This window comes from Chiloscyllium plagiosum, chromosome 34, assembly GCF_004010195.1.
Source record: "Chiloscyllium plagiosum isolate BGI_BamShark_2017 chromosome 34, ASM401019v2, whole genome shotgun sequence".
Classification (NCBI taxonomy): Eukaryota; Metazoa; Chordata; class Chondrichthyes; order Orectolobiformes; family Hemiscylliidae; genus Chiloscyllium; species Chiloscyllium plagiosum.
Window position 1 is genome coordinate 23934977 of NC_057743.1, and position 25071 is coordinate 23960047.

A 25071-nucleotide genomic window follows, 5' to 3' on the forward strand; every position below is an offset into this window, starting at 1 on the left:
CTCCCCCCTCTCCTCCCTGACCTATCACCTTCATCTCCTTCCCCACTGACCTATTGTACTCTATGCCACTCTATCCCCACCCCCACCCTCCTCTAGCTTATCTCTCCACGCTTCAGTCTCTCTGCCTTTATTCCTGATGAAGGGCTTTTGCCCGAAACGTCGATTTTGCCTGTCCTCGGATGCTGCCTGAATTGCTGTGCTCTTCCAGCACCACTGATCCAGAATAAGATGATTGGCAGAAGACTGTGTACTTGATTTAATTGTTTAATGAGCTTCTGAGACCGTTTGCTATGCAGTATTATTGATGTAACTATACAAAAACGCCTGCTAGCAACTGGACATCAAACAGATGCTGACAACTGCCTTTATCATTGGAAAATGCGACAAATGGAACGTACAAGTTGCAAGGTATTCTGGTGGAAGTGGAGACACTCACCAGTCTGACTGAGCTTAGGGTATACTACTTGAGTGCAGGTAATTGCATGGCCTCTTTCAGGACATATCCTGATCAGAGTGATTCTGGATAGGTCCACAGCAAAACTCCAAAACAAAGCCAAGCCTCGAACAAATGGGTGAAATGGAGTAAGATAACTCATAGGCTGGTATCCAGGAGGGTTCATTTTTTTTTTCTCTCTTTTTTTTTCTCTTTTTTTTGCACCCATGGTGTGTATGTGAATCTCCTGTTTATTTTTTTTTTGACTAAATCAAAAATCTCCTGTTTTTTTTTTAATTTAACCCCCACACTACCACCTAAGTGCGGTAGTGCTTATTTTATCCCCAGCACCCATGGTGTGTGTGTGCAGGTGGGAGACACAGTGAGAGACACAAAGTGCACGAATCTTTATTCAATTTCCACCACCAGGAAGATAGGAAAACACCCGGGTCGCCAGTGACAAACACTACCCTTCACATCAAGGGGCAGTGCTGTGTGATCAAAACAGTGAAGGGGAGGGTAGGGACTAAATCCAGGAGGGTTCATAACCAGGAAAGTCCACCTACATCTGTTATTGCTTAGCAACACCAAATCAGAACTGATCACTGGTTATCCGGTTCTAATTGAGGTCAGTACTAGTGAGGTCATATCTGTGGTCGCGAAGCCAGCTTTTAATAAATTTCACTCTGGACTCCATTTACATTTGCAAGACCTCAGCTAAGCCAAGAATAGGGAAAACTAATAAGGAACTCTTACAGAACTTGAATATTATCCTAAGGCAGGTGTAGGCCTAAGAAGGGAAAAACGTGTGTTATAAGCCACCCAAGTGACCTGTTTGGGCTGCATATTGGATTACACCCATTGAAAGAAAAAGTGAGGGCAATCAAAAGGGCCCCAGGTCCTATGTCTGTTCTGGAGCTTAGGTAATTTTTTTGGTTGGTAAATTATGCAAAGTTCACCCACAACTAGATTTCTATCCTGGCACCTTTGCATAAACTCCTAAAAAAAGGGTCAGCCTTGGAAATGGTTTCATAGACAAGCCCTAGCTTTCAATGAAGTAAAGAAACAGCTGTCATCCTCTAAGGTATTGGCACGCTACCTGGTCTTGATTTACAATCTGGTATTGATGTGCGATGCCTCCATGTATGGCATCAGGGTGAAATTAGCTCAGAGATGACCCAATGGAGAGGAGTGCTCCATAGTTTTTTTCATCCAGGACTTTGGCTAATGAAAAACATAAGAACCCAGGTAGAAAATGAAGGATTAGCGGTCATATTTGAAGTAAGGAAGTTTCACCAGTATCTTTATGGATGAAAGTACGTGACAATTATGGACCACAAACCTCTGCTTGGTCTGTTTAAAGGGGACAAGGCAGTGCTGCCCATAGCTTCGGACCATATTCAGCTGTGGGGTCTATATTTTTCTCCTGGTTAGATTTTTTTTCTCCTGGTTAGATTTTTTCTCATCAAAGGGCAATGCTGCATGATCAAAAAGTGAAGGGGAGGGCAGGGATTAAACAAAATAGAGTTGGACTGGGAAATAAAGCACTCCACTCCCTGCGGTGCCCACCTCTCCCTGAACAGCTCAAGAGTGTTGGTAAGCAGTGGACTCTAATAATAAAGTGGTTATGATTATAAATTAGAACACTGTCCAGGAGGCTAACTAGTGAATGCAGTTACATTGAACTGTCTCATATTAGCTATGGTATCTCCAATGGAAGAGTCTATAACAAAATTTTCTGGACACATTCCCAGTTACAGCTAACAGTACCAGACTTTGGTCACAGAAAGATCTTGTCCTTTCCAACTGAAGCAATTGGGATTAGTTGGGGGGAGGCGTCCTGAGAGACCAGCTCACAGTATAGGACAGCGTACTGTCATGGGGAGTGAGAGTGATAATCCTGAGTCAAGATTGCTTTCAAATACTGGCGGACTTCAACTTCTTGGAGACCCAGATGATCCTGGTTATGTCTAGTAGCTCGGCTTAGACACAGATGTAGCCACATTGGTGAGGCATGTCCCAGAGTGTCAACAAGGACAAAAATGGCCATCAGCAGCTCCCTCACAACTATGGAATGGCCACATAAACCTTGGACACGGGCGTGTCAACTGTGCAGGCTCTTTCATGAGTTCAATGTTCTTAGTCATTGTAGATACCCACTCAAAGTGATCGGACATGCATAGGATCCATTAATCAAACATTAGGATGATGATACAAAAGTTGTGCATGTCTTTTGTACTACAGAATCACGAAATTGTTGGTCACAGATAATGGGCCATCAGTGAATTTGATTATTTCTTAATGGGATTTGATGTACAAGAACAGCTCCATATCAACCACCATCCAATGACCTGGCAGAAAGGGTGGTCCAAACTTTGAAGATTGGATCAAGGAAACAGCCTATAGACTAGATACTGGGCTGCCATGAATCTTGTTTGATTATACTACATTGATAGCACTGGCAGAGTTGCACCAGGTTAAGACAAATCTTCCTGGACCTGTGGGTTTGGGGGAGGTGAGACAGAATCTGGACTCCAAGTGAGAGAGACAGTTCGATACAGGAGACAAGGTTTGTTGCTGAAACCACGGAAATGGCCCCACAAGATGAGGATGCATAAAGTTTGGGTAGGTGCCATGGTCCTGAATAAGCATGTGGACCATATGAAAGCTGCAAATTCACAAATGGTGCAGGAACAAAATGTGTCCTTCCCCTCGGAACCTTTGGAAATGCTGTCGGAACCCTTAGATTCATCCTCTGACAAATATTGTCAAGTCCTCTGACAACAGAAATGGACTTGACAGAAGTCCATTTCTGGACGGCATGGTGGCATAGTGGTTAGCACTGCTGCCTCATAGCGCCAGAGATCCGGGTTCAATTCCCGCCTCAGGCGACTAACTGTGTGGAGTTTGCACGTTCTCCCCGTGTCTGCGTGGGTTTCCTCCGGGTGCTCCGGTTTCCTCCCACAGTCCAAAGATGTGTAGGTCAGGTGAATTGGCCATGCTAAATTGCCCGTAGTGTTAGGTAAGGGGTAAACGTAAGGGTATGGGTGGGTTGCGCTTCGGCGGGGCGGTGTGGACTTGTTGGGCCGAAGGGCCTGTTTCCACACTGTAATGTAATGTAATCTAATCTAATCTAACCTAATCTAAGTAGCTGCCTTTGCTGTCAGAAGATGAGAGAAAGTCTACCAAGGTACTCCTGGTGTAAAAGGCAAGCTCCCGTGTGTTACACAGTACTCATGTTGGATACCAAGTTGGAAGAACTTGACTGAATGCTACACCATCACAGGAGGCATTCAAAGAAGGACTGGTCTTTGTCTGTTGACTCAGGGGACCAGGGATCTTGTGATTGTAATGAGATCAGCCAGCTGGACATCATAGAATGAGTTCACTAATTGGGACTGTTAGTCTGGTCCAATGAGGAAGCTCTGACTGACAAAAGGGTTGAGTGTTTTGGATACAGACATTTCTGGTGCTTGACTTTGTATGAGGCAGTACTATAGTCAGGGACTGTTCATGAACAAATAAAGAGCGACTTGGTGATGGGATACCAGCCTCTGTAGTTATTTCACTCAGTCACTGGGATGTGGATTACATGCACATTGATTCTGACTGGAATATAGATTTCGCAAGAAGCAATTCTTGTTATGACCAGTTCCATAGTCGCAGGCTCTGTAGTTAGTTCCGTGGCTGCTTGTCTCACTGTGGTCAGTTAGATAAGCATGGACTGTCACTGTTATCTGATCCACCTGGGCCAACTTTTGATATGGTAAATTCTACAGGCTTGCTCTAATTCTGCATAAACCCTGCTACAGAGGACCCAATTTTTTTTCTGTGTTATCTCCAGCAGGTTTAGAATTGACATTAGCAACATTCATTTCTCCAGGAAAAATTCATTTGTATAAGTATCCACAACAACTGCTATGGATTCATTCTAATTCAGGGAGCAGATGAGCATTTAGAAAGCTCATCAGATTTAAATGGATGGGAAAAATAAATGGCAAGGGAAGGAAATATGCCATCTTGCCTGGTCTAGCCTACATGATATTCCAGACCTCATAGCAATGTGGTTGATACATAACTGCCCTCTGAAATGGCATGGAAGCCATTCGAATTAGGGATGGGCAACAAATGCTGACTTTGCCATTAAATTGCACATCCCATGAAAGAATTACAAAAACTAGGCTAATATCTGCAATTGTGCTGCATACTGCCAAGAACTGCACTGAAATGTTGGTCCACTACAGGCAACCTTCTGACTTGGAAGTGACAGTGCTACAACTGAGACAACATGACAAACTACTTCTGTATTTATGGCCCTGAACTTTCAATTGGCACTAGAACATATCCATCCAATGATAAATCATAAAAAAATGTCCACTTACCTTTCCATGTGTTTTGTAGCCAGACTTCTTGTCTGATCGCTGTAGATTCCCAAATTGCAGCCTGCAGGTTAGGCCTCGATATAGTGCAAAGGAGGGATGAAACTACACCCTCCATAACACTAGAAGGTCTGGGAATGCTTCTTAAGGATAGCAGCAAGCAGAATAGAGATTTACACTGCAAGGTAATGTAAAACTTCTGTAGGGATTATATAGCCTTTTGTTCGCTCCTTTTAAGCATTTCAGGTTATTTTTATTAATTAATAAGTAATTATTTTATTTTTTAACAATGTAATTCATAGTAATTTTAAAAATGTAATTGTGATTAATAATTCTGAGCATAATTGTTTCTTATTTTGTTTTACATTCAATGTTATTTAAAGAGTGGGTTGGGAGGGTCTGACTTCATGAGATGGTAGGGGGTGGATGTATCAGGTCCAGGATTGAGCCAAACATATGTTTAGATTGGGGAAAAGGGGGGCATAGTCATGTCCAGTGAGAGGTGGTCATGTGTTTGGTAGGGAATGTGACAGTCTGTTGGGGGTTCAAGTTTATCATTACCCAGGAGTTAGAATACGTTTAAATTCTTCTAACTTTCCTGGGTGACTACGCAAGTTGGAACCATTCAAAGCCTCCAACTCTGAGTTGGGGTTGGTGATGCTTATTTTGAAAGTTGAACATGCTGGGTAATTGCCTATCAGAAGTTTCATCTTCCAGACAGTTTCTACAGAATCTGCCATGTTATGATTTCTGTATAGACCTGGAATTCAACTTCTGTCTACCTTGCAGCATGTATGAGATCAACCTAGTCCTTATTATTAGTAGCTTCCTCAAGCTTGCTCCTTTCTTTGTAAAGAAATTCAGATAGCTTATTGCTATTCACCCATTTTAATTTGGAGATTTTCTCACTTGCTAGCATTGATTTGAAAATTACAATGTTGATTCTCAGTCATTTTACAGTTGTGTAATGAATACTGGCCAACCCGACAATGCCCACGAGTGAATGAAAAAAGGATCCTTGCCTTGTTCCTTTTTGCAAAGGAGTAACATGGGTCTGCAAAGTTAGTTCATTCGATATAATGAACTGAACATCAGGACCATATTCTGAAATGGGTGAATACCTCAAAACTTTGGATTTTGATGCAGCCATCTCTGAAATTTTCTCCAAATCACTCCTTGGTTACCCTGGTTGTTCTGACCAATACCATGGAAATTAAAATATTCTTACCTGACAATGAAAGGGATAAAGGATCAGTTGGTTCGGTTCCCAAAAAACCTGGCCTTACTTTTGCCTCCTGTGTCCTGTTCATTCTTGTCTTAGATACTATACCGATTGGCGCAATCATCAACAGATCTATTCTGAAGATGGTGACATCATCCACGTACAGGGAGACTGGTATAATCTCTTTTCAAATGTCTGCATTCTATCTGGTAGACTTGGCAAATGGCTCGATAAACCAGACGAACAGGATAGAAGAGAGGGCGCTCCTACCTGATTCCAGACTTGAATGGAAAGCTTTGATTCTCACCCACTGAATGAAACTATAGTGCTCATATTTGTGTAGAGCAGTTATATCTAATTACAGATTGCTTCTCCAACCCCCATTTGGAAAGCATATCTATCATGTAGGTAAACTATTCTGTCAACAGCCTTCTCCTGGTACAGGCTGATAAAGGAGTCCACTCCCCCTGCACATCAACAATCATTCTCAAGTATCTTGAGGCTTTCAGAGATTTGTCTGCTGGGTACAGGTCTGGTCAGGCTGAATCACCAAATCCAGGGCAGACATTTTTCTGATAACCGTGGACGGGATTTTGTGGTCCAAACTGAGTAGTGAGATATGTTACCGATTTTGTAATTTCCTTCCTCTTCCCCCTTCTGTTTTTCTTAATTCATTGGATGTGGGTGTTGCTGGTTACATCAGCCGATATTGTTCATCCCGAATTTCCCAGGAAGTGGTTGTGCCAACTACAATGCTGAAGGTCTGTTGCAAAGTCACTTGTAGGCCAAATGAGGTAAGGACAGCAGGCTTTCTTTCCTAAAGGACATTAACAAGTCAGGTGGGCTTTTAGTACAATCAAGAATGGTTAATTAACAAGGTTGACATCAGGCTAGCTTTTTATTGAATTCAAATTTCACCATCTACCAGAGTCGGATTTGAACCCATATACCCTGAATATTAACCTCAGGCTCTGGGTTACTAGTCCAGTGACATCATTACCATACCACTGCCTCAGACTGAGTAGAAGAGTTCACAAAGTAACAGACAATCAAAATCATTCTCCCCTCTGTAATGGAGGCTGCGTTGAGTAGTTAATACAATATATAAAATTGAAAGTAGTAATTCCAAACTGCTGCACCATCTGAAAGGAATATTTGTGGCATTGCATGGTGAGGGGAGAAAAGTGATTGTAAGTGATGTTCCTTCTCCCATTGTAGGTAAGAACCTAAATCATCAAACAATTCAAGCCATCTTTTGTTTTGCCATCTTCTGATAGGCAACATGGTTTTGCGCAGGGGAGTTCGTGCTTTATATTTACATTTGTAATGGAGTGTGCCACTTGAAGGGAATAAGGCCTTGATGATGATTAATGAGTATGATTTTGTGGCAGAACAGTTCTTTTGAACACTGATAAGGAGGAGGAGAAATGTTTGATTATGGCAGCACACAGGAGGTGGTAGACATAGCAGAAATGATTGAAATATAGAAGGTGAGGAGAAGTGTTCCTTGGGGTGGGAGGGAAGATGAGTGCAGGAAATGGTTGGACATAGTTAAAGGCCCATGGTGAAGTGGAATCTTCAGCAGAGGAAAAAGGAGAACATATAAGAAGCATTACCGTGGAAGGTTGCAAAACAACAGGTGCAATGAAGAAAATTAAGCTGGGAGAATTTATAGGAGACAGATGACAAGCTTTGAAGAAGTACTTGAGGTACCTATGGGCGTCAGTGTGCTTATCGTGATTATTAGTTGATAGCCTAAGCCGGGAATAGTGACAGTCATAGAGTCGTAGAGATATACAGCATGGAAACAAAACCTTCGGTCCAACCCATCCATGCCGACCAGATATCCCAACCCAATCTAGTCCCACCTGTGGAAAAGAAGCAAAGAGTCAGAGATGGTTAGAGAAGGATGGAAATTAGTAGTAAAGGTAATGAGGTTTTCCAGTTCGTTGAAGGGCACAAAATGATACCAATATATTCTGGAAACAGTTAAATTCGGGGGTTGGAAATGTCTAAGTAGGACTGAAACCAGAAATGCACCACATATCCTACAAAAAAGCAAACAAAGCTAGGATCCATATCCGTACCAACAGCAACACATTTTATTTGGAGACCACATTTCTGACTCCTGCCAAGCTGTGCACCTTTTTGTATGCTCGGACAGAAAGCAGTGAGGTAAGATTATTAAGAATGGCTTATGTTCAAAGGATTGAAGAGCAGCACTTGTGTATGATGACTGAAAGGCATTGCTGAAAACGAAGGGACATAATCAAAGAGTGAGTGGGAGTGTAGGCTGCTCAGATGGTGGCATGAGGTGCCTGAAAAGAAAGGAATGATTGAAGCTACAAGGCATGTTCACCTGAGGTGTGCTGTGCAAGTCAGAGGTATTTGTTTTAGCACTTGACAGTGTTAATGCTGCTCACCAGGCTCTTCTATATTAGAAGGCCATACTGCTGCACCAACCTTAATATTGGTTCGGTTGAAGAAGCACCCTCTTGTTCCCATCATTAGGGTTCATTTAATTGCAATCCCACAGCTCCCTCAATTGTGCTCTGAAGTAACAGCACAGAGGTTGGTATCCTGTCACCAAGTTACACTTTATTTACTTGTACACAATACACTGGATGTAACCAACTAGCACGGAGTCAGTCCTTTGAACTGGGGAGATCTTAAATCTCCTGGTTTTAAAAAAATATAATATAAAGAGGCATATTCCTGTCACCAAGTCACCCTTTATTTACTTGGGCACTACATTACTTCCCCCCCCCCCCCCCCCAAAAGGTTCAGCAATGTAAGCCTGGTCTTTCTCATGTAGCTTTTCTTGCTACATTTTCACCCCAGATTCGGTTCCTTTGACTCGGACTCTGACATGGTTGTAGCCCATCTCTTGCGCCTGGTGTATCTCGGGAGAGTTTCCTCCTCTTTTTCTAATAGTAATGGTATTGAGGCTGCATCCATCTTGAACTCTGAGGTTTCCTTCACACTACAGTTTCTTTTGAGTGTTCTGAGGAGCCAGGTATGTTTTGCTCCTGCCCTGTTTGAGAGGTAACAGCTTTCAGGTGATCCATGTGTTTGTTCAGGACTGTTTCACTTACTCGTACTTTTTAAGTCATGGGACCTGACCTCTCATCAGCCTTGCGTCGTATCCATACAGGGACATTTCCATAGTTTTGGCACCAAATTTTGTCCCCTGAATGTAATTGTCCACCTCGCTTAGAGGGGGCATGTGGCTGGCATTGGTGTTCCTGCTGCCATTTCACCCTCCCCTGTCCCCAGGTCTGGAAGTATCAGATTTAACCTGGAGGTTTCTCCCCATCACCAACTCTGCTGGAGCTATCCCTGTTATGCGTCCTACAATCGAACAGAAACTGGAACAGTTTGGTATCAAATGATGCTGTATGTTGCTTCTTAAAGCCTGCTTTCAACTTTTGGATGGCTCTTTCCGTTAGACCACTGGACAATGGATGGTATGGAGCTGTCCTTATGTGCCAAATGCCGTTTAACTTTCGGAAATATTTGAATTCCCTGCTGGTAAATGCTAACCAATTGTCCGTGACAAATAGTTCCAGGAGACCATGCATTGCGAGTAATGCCTGTAGCTTCTCAGTCATCATCTCTGAATTTGCTGAATGAACATTATGTGCATCCAACTGCTTTGAATGGATGTCCACAATGACCAGGAACATTGAGCCCATGAAAGCACCAGCATAGTCGACATGCAACCAAGTCCAGTGTTTACCCGACCATCCCCATGAATGTGGGGGTGCTGCTGGTGGTAATTTGACCTTATTTGCACTCTGGGCACTGCTCCACCAACACAGCAATGTCAACATCGATCCCTGGCCACCAAACAGTTTCTTGTTAGGATCTTTATCTTGGAAACCGCTTGATGACCCTAGTGGAGTTCAGCCAATATTTGGCAGTGAACTGTACACTAGACAATCACTCTTGCTCCTCATAGGAATATGCAATCCTTTGTACTCTGATCTTGCTGGGTCCCAAAAGGTTTCAATCCTAGTTGTGTTAGCCCTTTTGTTTCCCCCATTTCCACCAGCTATTTCTGTTTTGCCAGGACGGGATCTTTTTGTGTCCGCAGTCAGATATTGTCAGCGGTGCCTGGAAGGGTGTCCAGGATGTTTAAACGGCTCTTGCAGGAGAGGCATCACCGGTGGAATATCTGCCAGTGGGAGATGGCTCAAGATATCTGCATTAGCCACTTGGCTTCCTTGACAGTGTTCTAACTCATACTCTTACGGGCTGAGAATAAGGGCGCAATGCTGAATTCTACTGGAAGCTATATTTGGCACTACCTTGTTTTCCTTAAATAGCCCTAGCAGGGCTTATGATATGTTACTATGGCATATTTCCATACATAAAGGTACTGGTGGAACCTCCTTGCACCAAAGATGACTGCCAAACCTTCCTTCCATATCTGGGCATATTTCCATTCGGCATCAGCCATAGTCCAGGAGGCATACACGATCAAGCATTCCTCTCCTTTGGGCCACTGGTGAGCCTAGACTACCCTAATACCATATGAAGAAGCATTGCATATCAGCTTCAGATCGTAGTGGGCCAGTACCTTCGGTGACAATATCTGCTTTTTCACTACACTGAAGACTATGTCTTGGCTCCACAACTGTTTCCAAGGCTGACCCTTTTTCAATAGCAGGTGTAAAAGTGCCAAGATGGAGGCCAGGTTACGGATGAATTTTCCATGATAATTCACTAACCCAAGGAAAGACCTAAGCTGTAGTATAGACGTGGGAGCCGGGGCTCCTCTGATCACCCTCATTTTATCTTGTAACAGGTGTAACCCAGTTTTGTAACCCAAGTAGGTCACTTGGGGTGCCTGGAAAACACAATTTTCCCTTCTAAGACATGCACCCACCTGGGAGAAATGTTGAAGCACTGTGTCAGAGTTCACCAAGTGCTCTTTATTGCTCTTCCCTGTTATTAGTATGTCTTTCAGATAAATGGTAATCTGGAGTAGCCCTTGTAAAGGTCTGTTGGAAAAGAGCACAGGCTGATGATACCCCAAATAGCATTCTTGTATATTGATATAAACCCATATTGGTACTAATTGTAGTGTACTTCTGGGATTCCTGATCCAGTCGCAGTTGCAGGTAGGCACGGCTCATGTCCAGCTTCGTAAGGGACAGTAACCCCCCCTCCCCCCACTCCCACCAGCACCACCACCACAAATTTTCTGCATAATTCCTGTATTCGAAGGAATGGGCATTTATCCAGCTGTGAGAAGTGGTTTATCATTTGCTTAAAATCCTCACAAAGACAAACTGAGCCATTAGGCTTCACAATTGGTACAACTGATGCTGCCCAGTATGCAAACTGCACTGGTTTGAGGATTCTTTCGCTCTCCAGCCTCCTGATTTCCATCTCTATTTTTGTCCGCAAGGCAAATGGCTCCATGTGGGTCTTGCAAAATCTTGAAATTGCTTCCTGTCAACATGTAAAGTGGCTTTGGCCCCTTTGATAGTGCCAAGTCCTTCCTGAAACGCTCCTGGATATTTCACTGAGGAAGCCAGTTTGTAGCTGAAAAATATTGACCCAATCTGGGTGAATCTCTCAAGCAATTCTACCCTTATAGGCTCAGGCCTGAACCTTTTGCTACCATTAGTGGTAACTGCACAAACTGCTTCTCAGGAAACTGGAACTAAAGTCATACCCTTAATCTGCTATGGTTCCCCAGTATATGTTCTCAGTCTGGCTGAGGTCTTGCATGAATTTAAGGGTTGGACACCCGAGCAAGTCTTGTTAAAGACAAATTCTGCAACTATAGATACAGGTGCGCTGATATTGAACTCCAGTGGAACAGGATGACCATTTAACCAAACATGAATTTTAATTGGTTCCAATTTGGGTGTCACTAAGCACTTTAATTGTTCCACCCAACATGTAGGGGACTTTCCAGGCTGTGCACTCTCCTAGATACTGGCCTATGAGTTGTCTTACTCATGTCAGGCCAAATAGGACTCCTTTGTTGTCTTAGGTCTGCATACCGGCAGCAACTACAATGGTTTGCTGACCCTGATCCTGAAGAATGTTTTAGCCACTTGGCGGAGGCTTGGCTTTGTAGTGGGGTTCTGCTGTAGGCTGGCCTGGGGTCCCTCTGCTCAAGGTATGCCCTGTGAGAGGCTCTGCGATTGCCTAAACTCAAGTGGTGTTCCTCAACCTTAATCAGAAGATGAGGGAGTCCACTTCCATTGGCATGTTTGTAGCTCCCATTTTCGACTTGCCACATTTTCTAATGACAAAGCCAGTTGTAGTCCCTGTTTGAAGTCTGGTTGGGCTTCAGCTGGTAGGAGCTTCTGCATCGTTACATCATTAATCCCACATACCAAACAGTTCCACGGTATCATTCTGAGTTAACCCAAAATAACATACCTCTGCCAAACATCTCAATGTCGTCAAAAATCCCAATACAGATTCACCTGATTCTGTAACAGCAAATAAAACCTATAACTTCTCAGAATTAGAGGTTTGCGGTCATAATATTCCTTAACAAGCGCCATCAACTCTTGGAAGATTTTAGTGTCAGGTGCCTCTGGGAAAGTTAAGCCCCTTATAAGTGATAATGCTGCAGATCTGCAAGCACTCAGAAGGATTACTCATTGCTTTTCATCTGTCCCAATGTCATTTGCCCAGAAAAAATATCACATTCTTTCCACATATTGGACCCAGTCTTCACAGCAGGATCAATGACTTCAGCTTTCCAAATAAGGACATAATGCCAAAAATGCTTTCCCCAATTCCATGAATACTGTTGCAAGCAAATGTTCTTCAGGCGCGAATTGTTTCCTCCTGAAGCCACAGCAATAACTGCACAGAGGCTGGTTTATATAGAACATAGAACAATAAGTGCAGAACCAGCCCTTCGTCCCTCAATGTTGCATTGACCTGTGAACTAACCTAAACACATAGCCCTATACTATCCCATCATCTTCCATGTGCTGATACAAAGATTGTTTAAATTTCACTAATGTGGCTGAGTTAACTACATTGGTAGGCAGGCCATTCCAAACCCTATCCTATCACCAAGTCACTCTTTATTTACTTATGCACAGTGCAGTGGCTGTGGGTAGCCAGTTTGATCTGTCCTCTGAGCTGAGGAGATTCTAAATTTCCTGGTTATATAATTTTTCTTTTTCATGTGTAGGTGTAAGACAAAGTGAATACACCAGGTGTAGGTAATTTCATTAACATGCCACCACCAGGAAGAAAACATCAGTATGGCCAAGAAACCAGTGACAAGTAGAGCCCAATTGAGCAATGCCTGCATGAAAGAACAAGTGAAGGGAGGATAGGGACTAAATCATAATAGAATTGGAAGGGGAAATAAAGCACTCCACGCCCTGCCATACCCAACTATCCATAAATATCTCCCGGTTCTATATAATTCTTTCTTTTTTCCAAGGCACACTGGCTGTGGCCAGCCAGCTCAAGAGCCAGTTCCCCACAAATGAGTAAAACCAAGACCAAAAACGAAAACCCACAGTAACACTGATTGTTGCTAGCCAGTTCAGAGTCAGTCCCCTGAATTGAAGAGATTCTAAATCTCCTGGTTACATACTTTTTAAAACATTGCCCATACTACTGCCAAATAGCAGTAGTGTTCATTCCTCCCCAGCACCCATGTCACCAGGAAGAAAAGTCATCTGAGTGGCCAGTGACAAGCAGTGCCCTTCCCTTCAAGGGTAATGCCTACGTGAACGAAAAAGTGAAGGGGAGGGTGGGATTAAATCAAAATAGAGTTGGTGGGGGAAATAAAGCACACCATGCCCTGCAGTGCCCACCACTCCCTAAAGATCTCATAAACCCCCACACGACGGCCAAACAGCAGTAGCTCTTATTCCTCCCCAGCACCCATGTCGTGCGTATGTAGGTGTAAGACACAGTGAAGTAACAAAGTGCAGAAAACTTTGTTGACATTCCACCACCAAGAAGAAAATCACCCGAGTGGCCATTACAAGCAGTGCCCTTCTCATCAGAGGGCAATGCCTAAGTGATCGAAAAAGTGAAGTTGGGGGGTTGGGGGTGTAAGGGTTAAATCAAAATGGAAGTGGGAAAATAAAACACTTCTCCCTAAAGATCTCTTGGGTTTTTTTTTGTTGCACAATACACTGGCTGTGGCAAGTCAATTCGGAGTCAGTCCCCTCAACTGAAGAGATTCTGAATCCCCTGTATTTTTTAAATAAACCTCCATACCACTGCCAAACAGTGGTAGAACATAGAATGTTACAGCGAAGTACAGACCCTTCAGCCTTCAATGTTGCGCTACCTGTGAAACCAATCTGAAGCCCATTTAACCTACACTATTCCATGATCATCCATATATTTATTTAATGATCATTGAAATGTCCTTAAAGTTGGTGAGTTTACTACTGTTGCAGGCAGGGCACTTCACGCCCATTCTACTCTGTAAAAAACCTATGACTGTCATCTGTCCTATATCTATCATCCATCAATTTAAATCTATGCACTCTTGTGCTAGCCATCAACATGCAAGAAAAATGGCTCTCACTGTCCACACTATCGAATCCTCTGATTATCTTGTATGTCTCTATTAAATCAGTTCTTAACCTTCTCTCTAATGAAAACAGCCTCAAGTCCCTCAACCTTTCCTCATAAGACCTTCCCTCCAAAGCAGGCAACATCCTAGTAACTTTGCACCCTTTCCAATGCTTCCATTTCCTCCCTAAAATGCAGCAACCAGAACAATATGCAATACTCTAAGTGTGGCCACACCAGAGTTCTGTACAGCTGCAACATGATTTCATGGCTCTGAAACTCAATCCCTCTACCAATAAAAGCTAACACACCGTATGCCTTCTTAACAACCCTACCAAGCTGGATGGCAACTTTTAGGGATCTATGCGCATGGGCAGTGAGATTCCTCTGCTCATCCACACTACCAAGAATCTTACCATTAGCCCAGTACTCTGTAGTCCTGTTACTCCTTCTAAAGTGAATCACCTCACACTTTTCGACATTAAACTCCATTTGCTACCTCTCAGCCCAGCTCTGCAGCTTATCTATGTCCCTTTGTAACCTGCAACATCTTTCTGCACTGTCCACAACTCCACTGACTTTAGTGTTTTCTGCAAATTTACTAATCCATCCTTCTATGCCCTCATCCAGGTCATTTATAAAAATGACAAACAGCAGTGCCCCCAAAGCAGATCCTTGCAGGATACCACTGGTAACAACTCCAGGATGAACATTTCCTATCAACCTCTGTCTTCTTTCAGCTGTCCAATTTCTGATCCAAACTGTAAATCACCTTCAATCCCGTGCCTCCGTGTTTTCTGCAATAGCCTACCGTGGGGAACCTTATCAAATGCTTTACTGAAATTCATATACAACACATCAACCGCTTTACCCTCATCCACCTGTTCAAAGAACTCAATAAAGTTACCTACCCTTCATAAAATCATGTTGATTCTCCCTAATTAACTTACTTTCCAGATGACTATAAATCCTATCTCTTGTAATCCTTTCCAAGACTTTACCCGAAGTAAGTCTCACTGGTCTATAATTACTACTCCCCTTCTTGAACAAAAGGACAATACTAGCTATCCTCCAGTCTTCTGGCACTATTCCTGTAGACAAAGATGACATAAAGATCAAAGCCAAAGTCTCTGCAATCTCCTCTATAGCTTCCCAGAGAGTTCTAGGGTAAATCCCACCTGGTCCAGGAGGCATATCTATTTTCACACTTCCCAGAATTGCTAACACGTCCTCCTTCTGAGCCTCAGCACCATCTTGTCTAATAGCCTAAATCTTAGTATTCTTCTCAACAAATTGTCTTTTTACTTTGTGAAGACTGATGAAAATTATTCATTTAGCACCTCCCCTATCTCTTCGGATGCCACACACAACTTCCCACGACTGTCTTTGACAGGCCCTACCCTTACCCTAGTCATTCTTTTATTCCTGACAAACCTATAGAAAGCCTTACGATTTTCCTTGATCCTAATTGCCAAAGAATTCTCATGTCCTCTCCTGCCTCTTCTGAGCTCTCTCTTTACGTCTTTCCTGGCTAACTTATAACTCTCAAGCACCCTAAATGAGCCTTCTCATCATCCTTGCATAAGCCTCCTCCTTCTACTTGACAAGAGATTCAACTTCGTTAGTAAACCACGGTTCCCTCGCTCAACCACTTCCTCCTTGCCTGATAGGTACATACTTATCAAGGACATGCAGTAGTTGTTCCTTGAACAAGCTCCACATTTCAATTATGCCCATTCCCTGCAGTTTCCTTCCCCATCCCATGCATCTTAAATCTTGCCTAATCGCATCATAATTGCAATATATACCTATCCCTTTCCATCACGAAAGTAAACGTAACCGAATTGTGGTCACTATCACCAAAGTGCTCACCTATCTCCAAATCTAACACCTGGCCTGGTTCATTACCCAGTACCAAATCCACCACTAGGAAGAAAAGAAACACCTGAGTGGCCAGTGACAAGCAGTGTCCTTCTCATCAGAGGCCAAAGCCTAGGTGATTGATAAAGTGCAGGGAACGGATAGGGATTAAATCAAAGTAGAATTGGAGGGGGAAATAAAAGACTTCACCTCCCCCCGCCACCTCTGGTTCCCACCTCTCTGTAAAGATCCTGGTTATGTTGGTCAGGCAGGGCTTTTCATGATTAGTGCAGGTTAACAACCCCAATCAAGGATCTCGTAGTCAACAAAAAGAATTCTGGGTAATCCAAGATAGAGGATGGGAAAAATGTCTGACTGTAACAGCTGCTCCTGTTTTGAGGTATTTTACGTGTTGGAGGTGATTTCCTCAAATTCCAGGAGCAGTAATTACTGGTTTATATGCTGTTCCATTGTTTTGGAACTTTGGAAGAAATAAAACAACAGCAGTTTTAAAAGGGAGAAGAACAGACAAAGGAAGCACATAGTGAGGTCAGTGCAGGAGAGAGAGAGAAAGAAACCCACATTGCTAACTGACAGAGCAGTGAACCTGCACAGTTACTGCCTTTGCTGTTTGAACTCATGTATCGTTGGACATTGGAAAATGAAACAAACAGTGAAATTCGCAACTGATCTTGGAGGAACCTGTTTGGGAAAGGTCACAGCATAGAAGCAGATAAGTGGATTTGATCGCGGCCTTAAAATAAGCCTGCAGTAGTGAGTAGAGTGGGTTCTTTCTTGTTTATATGTTGCATTGAGCTATGTCTCTTGATTAAACTTAAAATAGAAGCCATAAGTATTAATTTAACCTGGAGCAGTGTTTCGTAGAGGAATAAGTGGGTCTGTAGATTTTTTGGGTCTGTAGATTGAAAGAAGCATCAATGGCCTTTATAGAGTGATACGCTCTTCTTGTCGGATGTGGGAGTTTTGGGAGAGTTTAGAATTACTGAGGATTATATCTGCAATAAATGCCATTGGTTGCGAATCCTATCAGATTTAATGGATCGGTTGGAGAGGCAATTAGAGGCAGTGAGGAATTTACAAGAACAAGGGGATGTGATGGATCGCAGTTAAAGGAAGGGGGGGAAGTCTCAGATACAGTCGCATAGATGGTTTGACTCCAGGAAATATCAGAGAGGTAGGCAGGTAGTGCAGGAGTGTTCTGTGGCTATCCCCATTTCAAACAAGTATGCTGTTTTGGAAAATGAATGGGGTGACGCACATTCAGGGGTACGTAGCATGAATAGCCAAGTTTCTGGTATTGAGACTGGCTCTAATGTAATGAGAGGTATGTCGGGTTCCAAGCGATCGATTGTGTTAGGGGAACCTCTAATCTGAGGTACAGACAGACGTTTCTGTGGCCAGCAGTGAAAAATCAGAATGGTGTGTTGCTTCCCTGGTACCAGGATCAAGGATGTCTCAGAGAGGGTGCAGAACCTTCTCAAGGGGAAGAGGGACCAGCAGGAGATCATTGTACACATTGGAACCAACAAGATAGGAAGGGAAAATGTTGAGATTTTGAAGGGAGATTAAGATTACAGAGAGTTAGGTGGGAATTTAAAAAGGAGGTCCTCAGTAGTAATATCTGGATTATTCCATCTGCTATGAGCTAGTGAGGGCAGAAGTAGGATAGAGCACATGAATGCATGGCCGAGGAGCTGGTGTATGGGAGAAGGATTCACACTTTTGGACCATTGGAAGCTGTTTTTGGGTAGAAGTGACCTGTACAAGAAGGACGGATTGCACCTAAATTGGAAGGGGACTAATATACTGGCAGGGAGATTTGCTAAAGTTACTTGGGAGATTTAAGCTTGGGGGGGTGGGGAGTGGTTGGTGGGACCCTGGGAGATAGGAAAGATTTCAATCTGAGACTGGTACAGTTGAGAACAAAGGTGAGTCAAACAGTCAGGACAGGCAGGGACAAAGCAGAGAACAAGTTAGGACTGCATTTATTTCAATGCAAGAGGCCTAACAGGGAAGGCAGATGAACTCAGGGCATGGTTAGGAACATGGGACTGGAATGTCATAGCAATTACAGAGACGTGGCTTAGGGATGGACAGGACTGGCAGTTTAATGTTGCAGGATACAAATGCCACAGGAAGGACTGAAAGGGAGGCAAGAGAGGAGGGGGAGTGGTGTTTTTGATAAGGGATATCATTACAGCTGTATTAGCGAGGATATTCCGGGAAATACAACTTGTCCTAAGATGGATGTGTTGTCCTAGTCGGAAATGACTACCAGACTACTCAGACCCTTTGGCATCATGGTAGCCCACAAACCCACCAACACACTAAAACAGCAGCTAATGAACTTGAAAGACCCTATACAGACACCAAGCAAAACTAATGTCATTTACAAAATACCGTGCAAGAACTGTAACAAACACTACATTGGACAAACAGGCAGAAAACTAGCCACCAGGATACATGAACACCAACTAGCCACAAAACGACATGACCCTCTCTCACAAGTATCCTTACATAGAAATAACGAAGGACACCACTTCGACTGGGACAACACATCAATCTTCGGACAAGCCAAACAGAGAATTCCTAGAAGCATAGCATTCCAACTGGAACTCGATCAACAAACACATCAAGTTAGACCCCATCTACCACCATCTGAAAAAGAACAGGAAATGACATCACCAGCCCAAAGAAACCCAAACATATATTCAGAAAGCAGGAATCTTGTACAGTGCTTCGCCTGAGGCCCACTGAAGATGTTACCTAGTAGGGTGACGAAACATCTGGAAATGAACCTTCCAGCTCAGCGAGCAAACCTACATCCAGATACTAAACGATTATTTTGCACCAATATTTACTGTGTAAAAGAATATGGAAGATATACAATTTAGGGAAATGGATGGTGATATCTTGAGAAATGTCCAGAGGAGGAGGTGGTGGATGTCTTGTAACGTATAAAAGTGGATAAATCCCCAGGACCTGATCAGGTGTACTCTAGAACTCTGTGGGAAGCTAGGGAAGTGATTGCTGGGCCACTTACTGAGATATTTGGATCATCGATAGTCACAGATGAGGTGCTGGAAGACTGGAGGTTGGCTAATGTGGTGCCACTGTTTAAGAAAGGTTGTAAGGACAAGCCAGGAAACTATAGACCAGTGAACCTGACATCAGTGGTGGGCAAGTTGATGGAAGAACTCCTGAGGGACAGGATGTACATGTATTTGGAAAGGCGAGGACTGATTAGGGATAGTCAACATGGCTTTATGTGTGGGAAATCATGTCTCACAAACTTGATAGAGTTTTTTGAGGAAGTAGAAAAGAGGATTGATGAGGACAGAGCAGTAGATGTGATCTATATGGACTTCAGTAAGGAGTTCGACAAGGTTCCCCATGGGAGACTGGTGAGCAAGGTTAGATCTCACAGGATATAGGGAGAATTAGCCATTTGGATACAGAATTGGCTCAAAGGTAGAAGACAGAGAGTGGTGGTGGAGGGTTATTTTTCAGACTGGAGGCTTGTGACCAGTGATGTGCCACAAGGATCGGTGCAGGGTCCACCACTTTTCACCACTTATGTAAATGATTTGGATGTGAGCATAAGAGGTATAGTTAGTAAGTTTGCAGATGACACCAACATTGGAGGTGTAGAGGACAGCGAAGAAGATCACCTTAGATTACAATGGTATTTTGATCAGATTGGCCAATGGGCTGAGAAGTGACAGATGGAGTTTAATCTAGATAAATGTGAAGTGCTGCATTTTGGGAAAGCAAATCTTAGCAGGCCTTATACACTTATTGGTAAGGTCCTAGGGAGTGTTGCTGAACAAAGAGACCTTGGAGTGCAGGTCCATAGCTCCTTGAAAATGTAGTCGAGGGTAGATAGGATAGTGAAGAAGGCGTTTGGTATGCTTTCCTTTATTGGTCAGAGTATTGAGTACAGGAGTTGGGAGGTCATGTTGGGGCTGTACAGGACATTGGTTGGGCCACTGTTGGAATATTGCATGCAATTCTGGTCTCCTTCCTATCGGAAAGATGTTGTGAAACTTGAAAGGGTTTAGAAAAGATTTAGAAGGATGTTGCCAGGGTTGGAGGATTTGAGCTCTAGGGAAAGGTTAAATAGGCTAGGACTGTTTTCCCTGGCATGCCAGAGACTGAGGGGTGATCTTATAGAGGTTTATAAAATCATGAGGGGCATGGACAGGATAAATAGACAAAGTCTTTTCCCTGGGGTGGGGGAGTCCAGAACTAGAGGGCATAGGTTTAGGGTGAGAGGGGAAAGATATAAAAGAGACCCAAGGGGCAACGTTTTCACTCAGAGGATGGTATGTATATGGAATGAGCTGCCTGGGGAAGTGGTGGAGGCTAGTACAATTGCAACATTTAAGAGGCATTCGGATGGGTATATGAATAAGAAGGGTTTGGAGGGATATGGGCCGAGTGCTGGCAGGTGGGACTAGATTGGGTTGGAATATCTGGTTGGCATGGACGAGTTGCACCGAAGGGTCTCTTTCCGTGTTGTACATCTCTATGACTATTTATGATTCTATGATCCAACTGATTCCAATCACTACATGCTCCAAGAACGAGTGAGAACTATGAGCACAGCCTCCTCTGTTGTCCTCTATCCCTGTAGGTGCCACTGCCTGAAAAGTCCCAGGACATGGTATGCTTCTCTGACACAGTGGTTCCTTGAGTAATTTTAAAAAATAAATCAACCTGTTCAGACAATTTACAACATACCTCTCGAGCAGGTGATACTTGAACCTGGGCCTGGCTCAGAGGTAGAGAAACATTACCACTGCACCACAAAAGCCCATCCCCTTTAATAACCTTTCCTCTAACTGAATCATTCGCCTTGCCATCTCTAATCAGTCAAGGATTCTGGAGACAAGCCTTTAATTGTTTTGCTGTGGTAAGAGCAACAAGGTGTACAATGTTAATTAATGTGAAGTCATCTGTTTTGGTAGGAATAACAGTAAAAAGGACTATTCCTTGAATGGTAAAAAAAAATTGCAGCCTGCTGCTGTGCCGAGGACCTGGGTGTCCTTGTGCATGAATCACAGGAAGTTGGTTTGTAGGTGCAACTGGTAATTAAGAAGGCAAATGGAATTTTGTCCTTCATTGCTAAAGGGATTGAGTTTAAAAGCAGGAATTTTATGTTGCAGCTGTATGGGGTGCTCATGAGGCCATACCTGGAGTAGTGCATACAGTTATGGTCTCCTTACTTGAAAAAAAATGTACTGGCACTGGAGGGGGTGCAGAGGAGGTTCACTAGGTTGATTTCGGAGTTGAGGGGGTTGGCTTATGAGGAGAGACTGAGTAGACTGAGATTGTACTCATTGAAATTTAGAAGAATGAGGGAGGATCTTATAAAAATATATAAAATTATGAAGGGAATAGATAAGACAGAACTAAAGAAGATGTTTCCACTGGTGGGTGAAACTAGGATCAGAGGGCATAACCTCAAAATTAGGGGGAGTGTATTTAGGACGAAATTGAGAAGGAAGTTCTTCACCCGAAGGGTTGTGAATCTATGGAATTCCCTGCCCAGTGAAGTAGTTAAGGCTTCCTCAGTAAAAGATTTAAAGCTAAGATAAAAAAAATTGAACAGTGAAGGAATTAAGTGTTATGGTAAATGGGCAGGTAAGTAGAACTGAGGCTACAAAAAGATCAGCCATGATCTTATTGAATGGCAGAGCAGGCTCAAAGGGCCAGATGTCCTACTCCTGCTCTTAGTTCTTATGTTCTAAGAAGGCCTACTATTACAGCAATAGGATTTGCAAAAGTAAATGGTGCTGATGTCTGAATAAACTGGAGATTTAGTTGTGCATACAAATTGTATCGTTACTGAACTTGGTTTTACAATTTGCAGTTGGTGCACAACTGAGCACAACCTTGCCATTTTGAACCTAACTGGATGATTACCATCCTTCAAAAAAATGGAACTTGCCATGTTTATCCTGGTATGGCAATATGTGACTACAGTGGCACACTAATAGTTGATTCTTAATGTTTTCATTGTAATTAATCATTGACAGTGTACAGTGGCATATAATCCCAAGATCAAATAATTTTTATAACTGAATAGTCTGCAAACACTCATTGCCTGGATCCGCTTATGAAGAGGGCAGTTGGGAAAGTCCATGGGAATTAGTTATTGTTCACAGGACTTAGGAACAGTCTGCATCAAAATGAGATGAAAATGAATATTGCACCTAAACAAAAACTCAATTCTCGAAGAAATAAAAATAAACAAGTTATATAAACATCAAAGACAGTTGACCCGATTTAAAACACACAGGAAAACAAAATTTCAACCTACTTCCTGACATTACAGAGACTTGATTTCAGAGATATTTCACTTATCTCAACACTTTAGGGATTGCTTTACTGGTTCTTTCCAAGCTCTTTCCTGTGGACTGGAGACAGATCTATGAGTTCGTTCTAAATCTGCTGATTTGAACTTTCCTCAAATCAGAGAATTTAACTTTTTTTCGTTCTAAAAACCTGCATTTTTCTAACCAGACCCTCTTGGTTTAGAAGTTTCATAAACTAAAACTTCTGCTGAGATAACTGGTTCCAGAACTGCCCTGACTACTCCTGGGAGAAATTCTTCTGAGCATGTTTACTTGTTGTATACCCAACAATATAAACATCTTTCCATTAACACTATTGGCTTTGCAACTCACCTCTCTGATAAAAATTGGATTAGGTCACTGTTCTGGAACGACACTGACTTAAATTAAAGAAAATCCTTCACCAAAGTAAACAACAATCATACACAACTTTTTTTTTGAAATCCAAGCTCAAAAATGTTTTTTATATAAGGTTTATATATAAACCTTTCACATAGAATCAATGTATACTTTTTAAGAAAATTTTGCAATTCAAATTATACCAGCAAACAGAGGGTTAAAAGATTTCTGCTATGATGTTTCTACTAGGAAAGTTCAGATTAAAGGGAAGGAAAATCAAAATAAGTCAGAAAAATCCAAAGTGGCAAAGTGTTATGGCCCAGAGCCAAATGAGGCTGGGACAACTCAAAGCTGCTCGAACTCCAAGCAAATTAATAACACACAGAGAAAGAAGAAAACATAGCTTAGGATCTGGAGTCGTGCAGAGGAGTGTGATTAGCGGGAGAGTCACATTTTCTCTGCCAAAGTTAGGAACAGCTTGGGTTTGGAATCATTTGCAGGCAAAAAGGACGCATTTACTTGTGAGGCTGGTCTCACCAAGAAAAAGAATATTTACCGACAAGGAGAGGACAACACCCACTCACACCACCCCAATTAAAGAAAAACTCCAAACTTATAAACAGGTCCGTTGAAGTAAAAGGGCTACGAGCTTCAGTAGCAGAGAGCTGTGATGATGTCATAATTTATTTTTGATTTGAAACAACAGAGAAAAGTTTACTGAAGACAAGAAAAAGAAAATGGGACGGCTGGCTAAACTCCTGGTATTGCATCTCCTGATTTTAAAAGGTAAGACGTTTTACGTATACTGTTTTTCAAAAGAATCAAGTCATTTAGATAAGGACTCAGAAGTATAAAATGTATTATAGTATCCTGATTTTTAAGTTCTTCTGTCTCAACTCGCTAACTAGACAAAGGCATTTGCAATTCTAAAGTTTATTGGTTAGTGTTCTGAGTTTAACAGTATGTATAAACAAAGTGTTCGTGGAAGCTTATTGGCTTGTGATCATTCTTACTGCATTAATCAAAAGTTAGATGGACATAGGCAGTGACTTTAATGTTTGTCCCAAAAATAAAGCAGCAGATTTTTGCGAATGTCTTTCTTGTCACTGATAAAGATACTGTGTAATTTCTCTTGGACATTTAGAATTCTCTGCATGAACAAGCTTTGTCTTTTATTCAGTCTGTGCTGTGTCTGCATTGGGAGTATTCAATATGGCAGACTAGAGGGAGTTTTACTTCATATCTAACCTGTGCTGGAGCTGCCCTGACAGTGTTTGATGTTTGAATGTTTACTTGTTGTGGAAGGTACAAACATCCATCACCTCGATGACCACAAAATTCAGCTCTTGGCAGTAAAAAATAAGTATCATGACAGTGAGATTCACTGTTAAAGAGATCTGGCCAATGGGATAGTTCCACCATTTTATCTAAAACCAGATTAGATAACACAGAACAAAATGTGGGCTTGTTGAGTTACATTTAGATATTGACTAGATATCTTTCTGGCATTCCAACTGCTAACTTCTGTCATTCTATAATTGACCTCAGTGCCTTGGATTAGAAAGAAAAATAAATGAAGGACTATTGCATTTCATGACATAAAAAATCAAACATAGAATTGAGTTTTCTGTGATTCCCCATGCACAAATGTGCTTCGATTACTCGTTGTTGAGGCTAGCACTTGAAGGATGGTTAATCAAGCTAAGTACTGACTGTGGGTGGGAAAGACTAAAACTTTGATTTTAACTGGAGTCTAATGTGGGCAGTTTTCTGCTGATCTTGATAAATGCAGGCTCAGAAGATTTTATCCTCATGGACGTCATTCGTCTCCCATCCAAACTGGTGGAAGCAGCTCCTGTCCAGGCAGCAATGGATGTCAGGTGGTTGAAGGAATAGTCCTCAACACTCAGTTAAATGGATAAGAGGGAC

General features: G+C 42.5%; 1 protein-coding gene across 4 annotated transcripts in view; it reads left to right on the forward strand.

The window, feature by feature from the left end:
• LOC122540343 (matrix remodeling-associated protein 8-like) overlaps window positions 1–25071 on the forward strand; it is an 87818-nt gene that overhangs the window by 2035 nt on the left and 60712 nt on the right. For 2 of the 4 annotated variants that reach the window (XM_043675921.1, XM_043675920.1), the window contains exon 1: window positions 23443–23928. In XM_043675921.1, the coding sequence (XP_043531856.1) occupies window positions 23880–23928 (49 nt within the window). In that variant the 5' untranslated portion in view covers window positions 23443–23879. Of the gene's footprint in view, window positions 1–23442; window positions 23929–25071 lie in introns of those variants that run through there. The other 2 variants (XM_043675918.1, XM_043675919.1) reach the window with 2 other exon arrangements.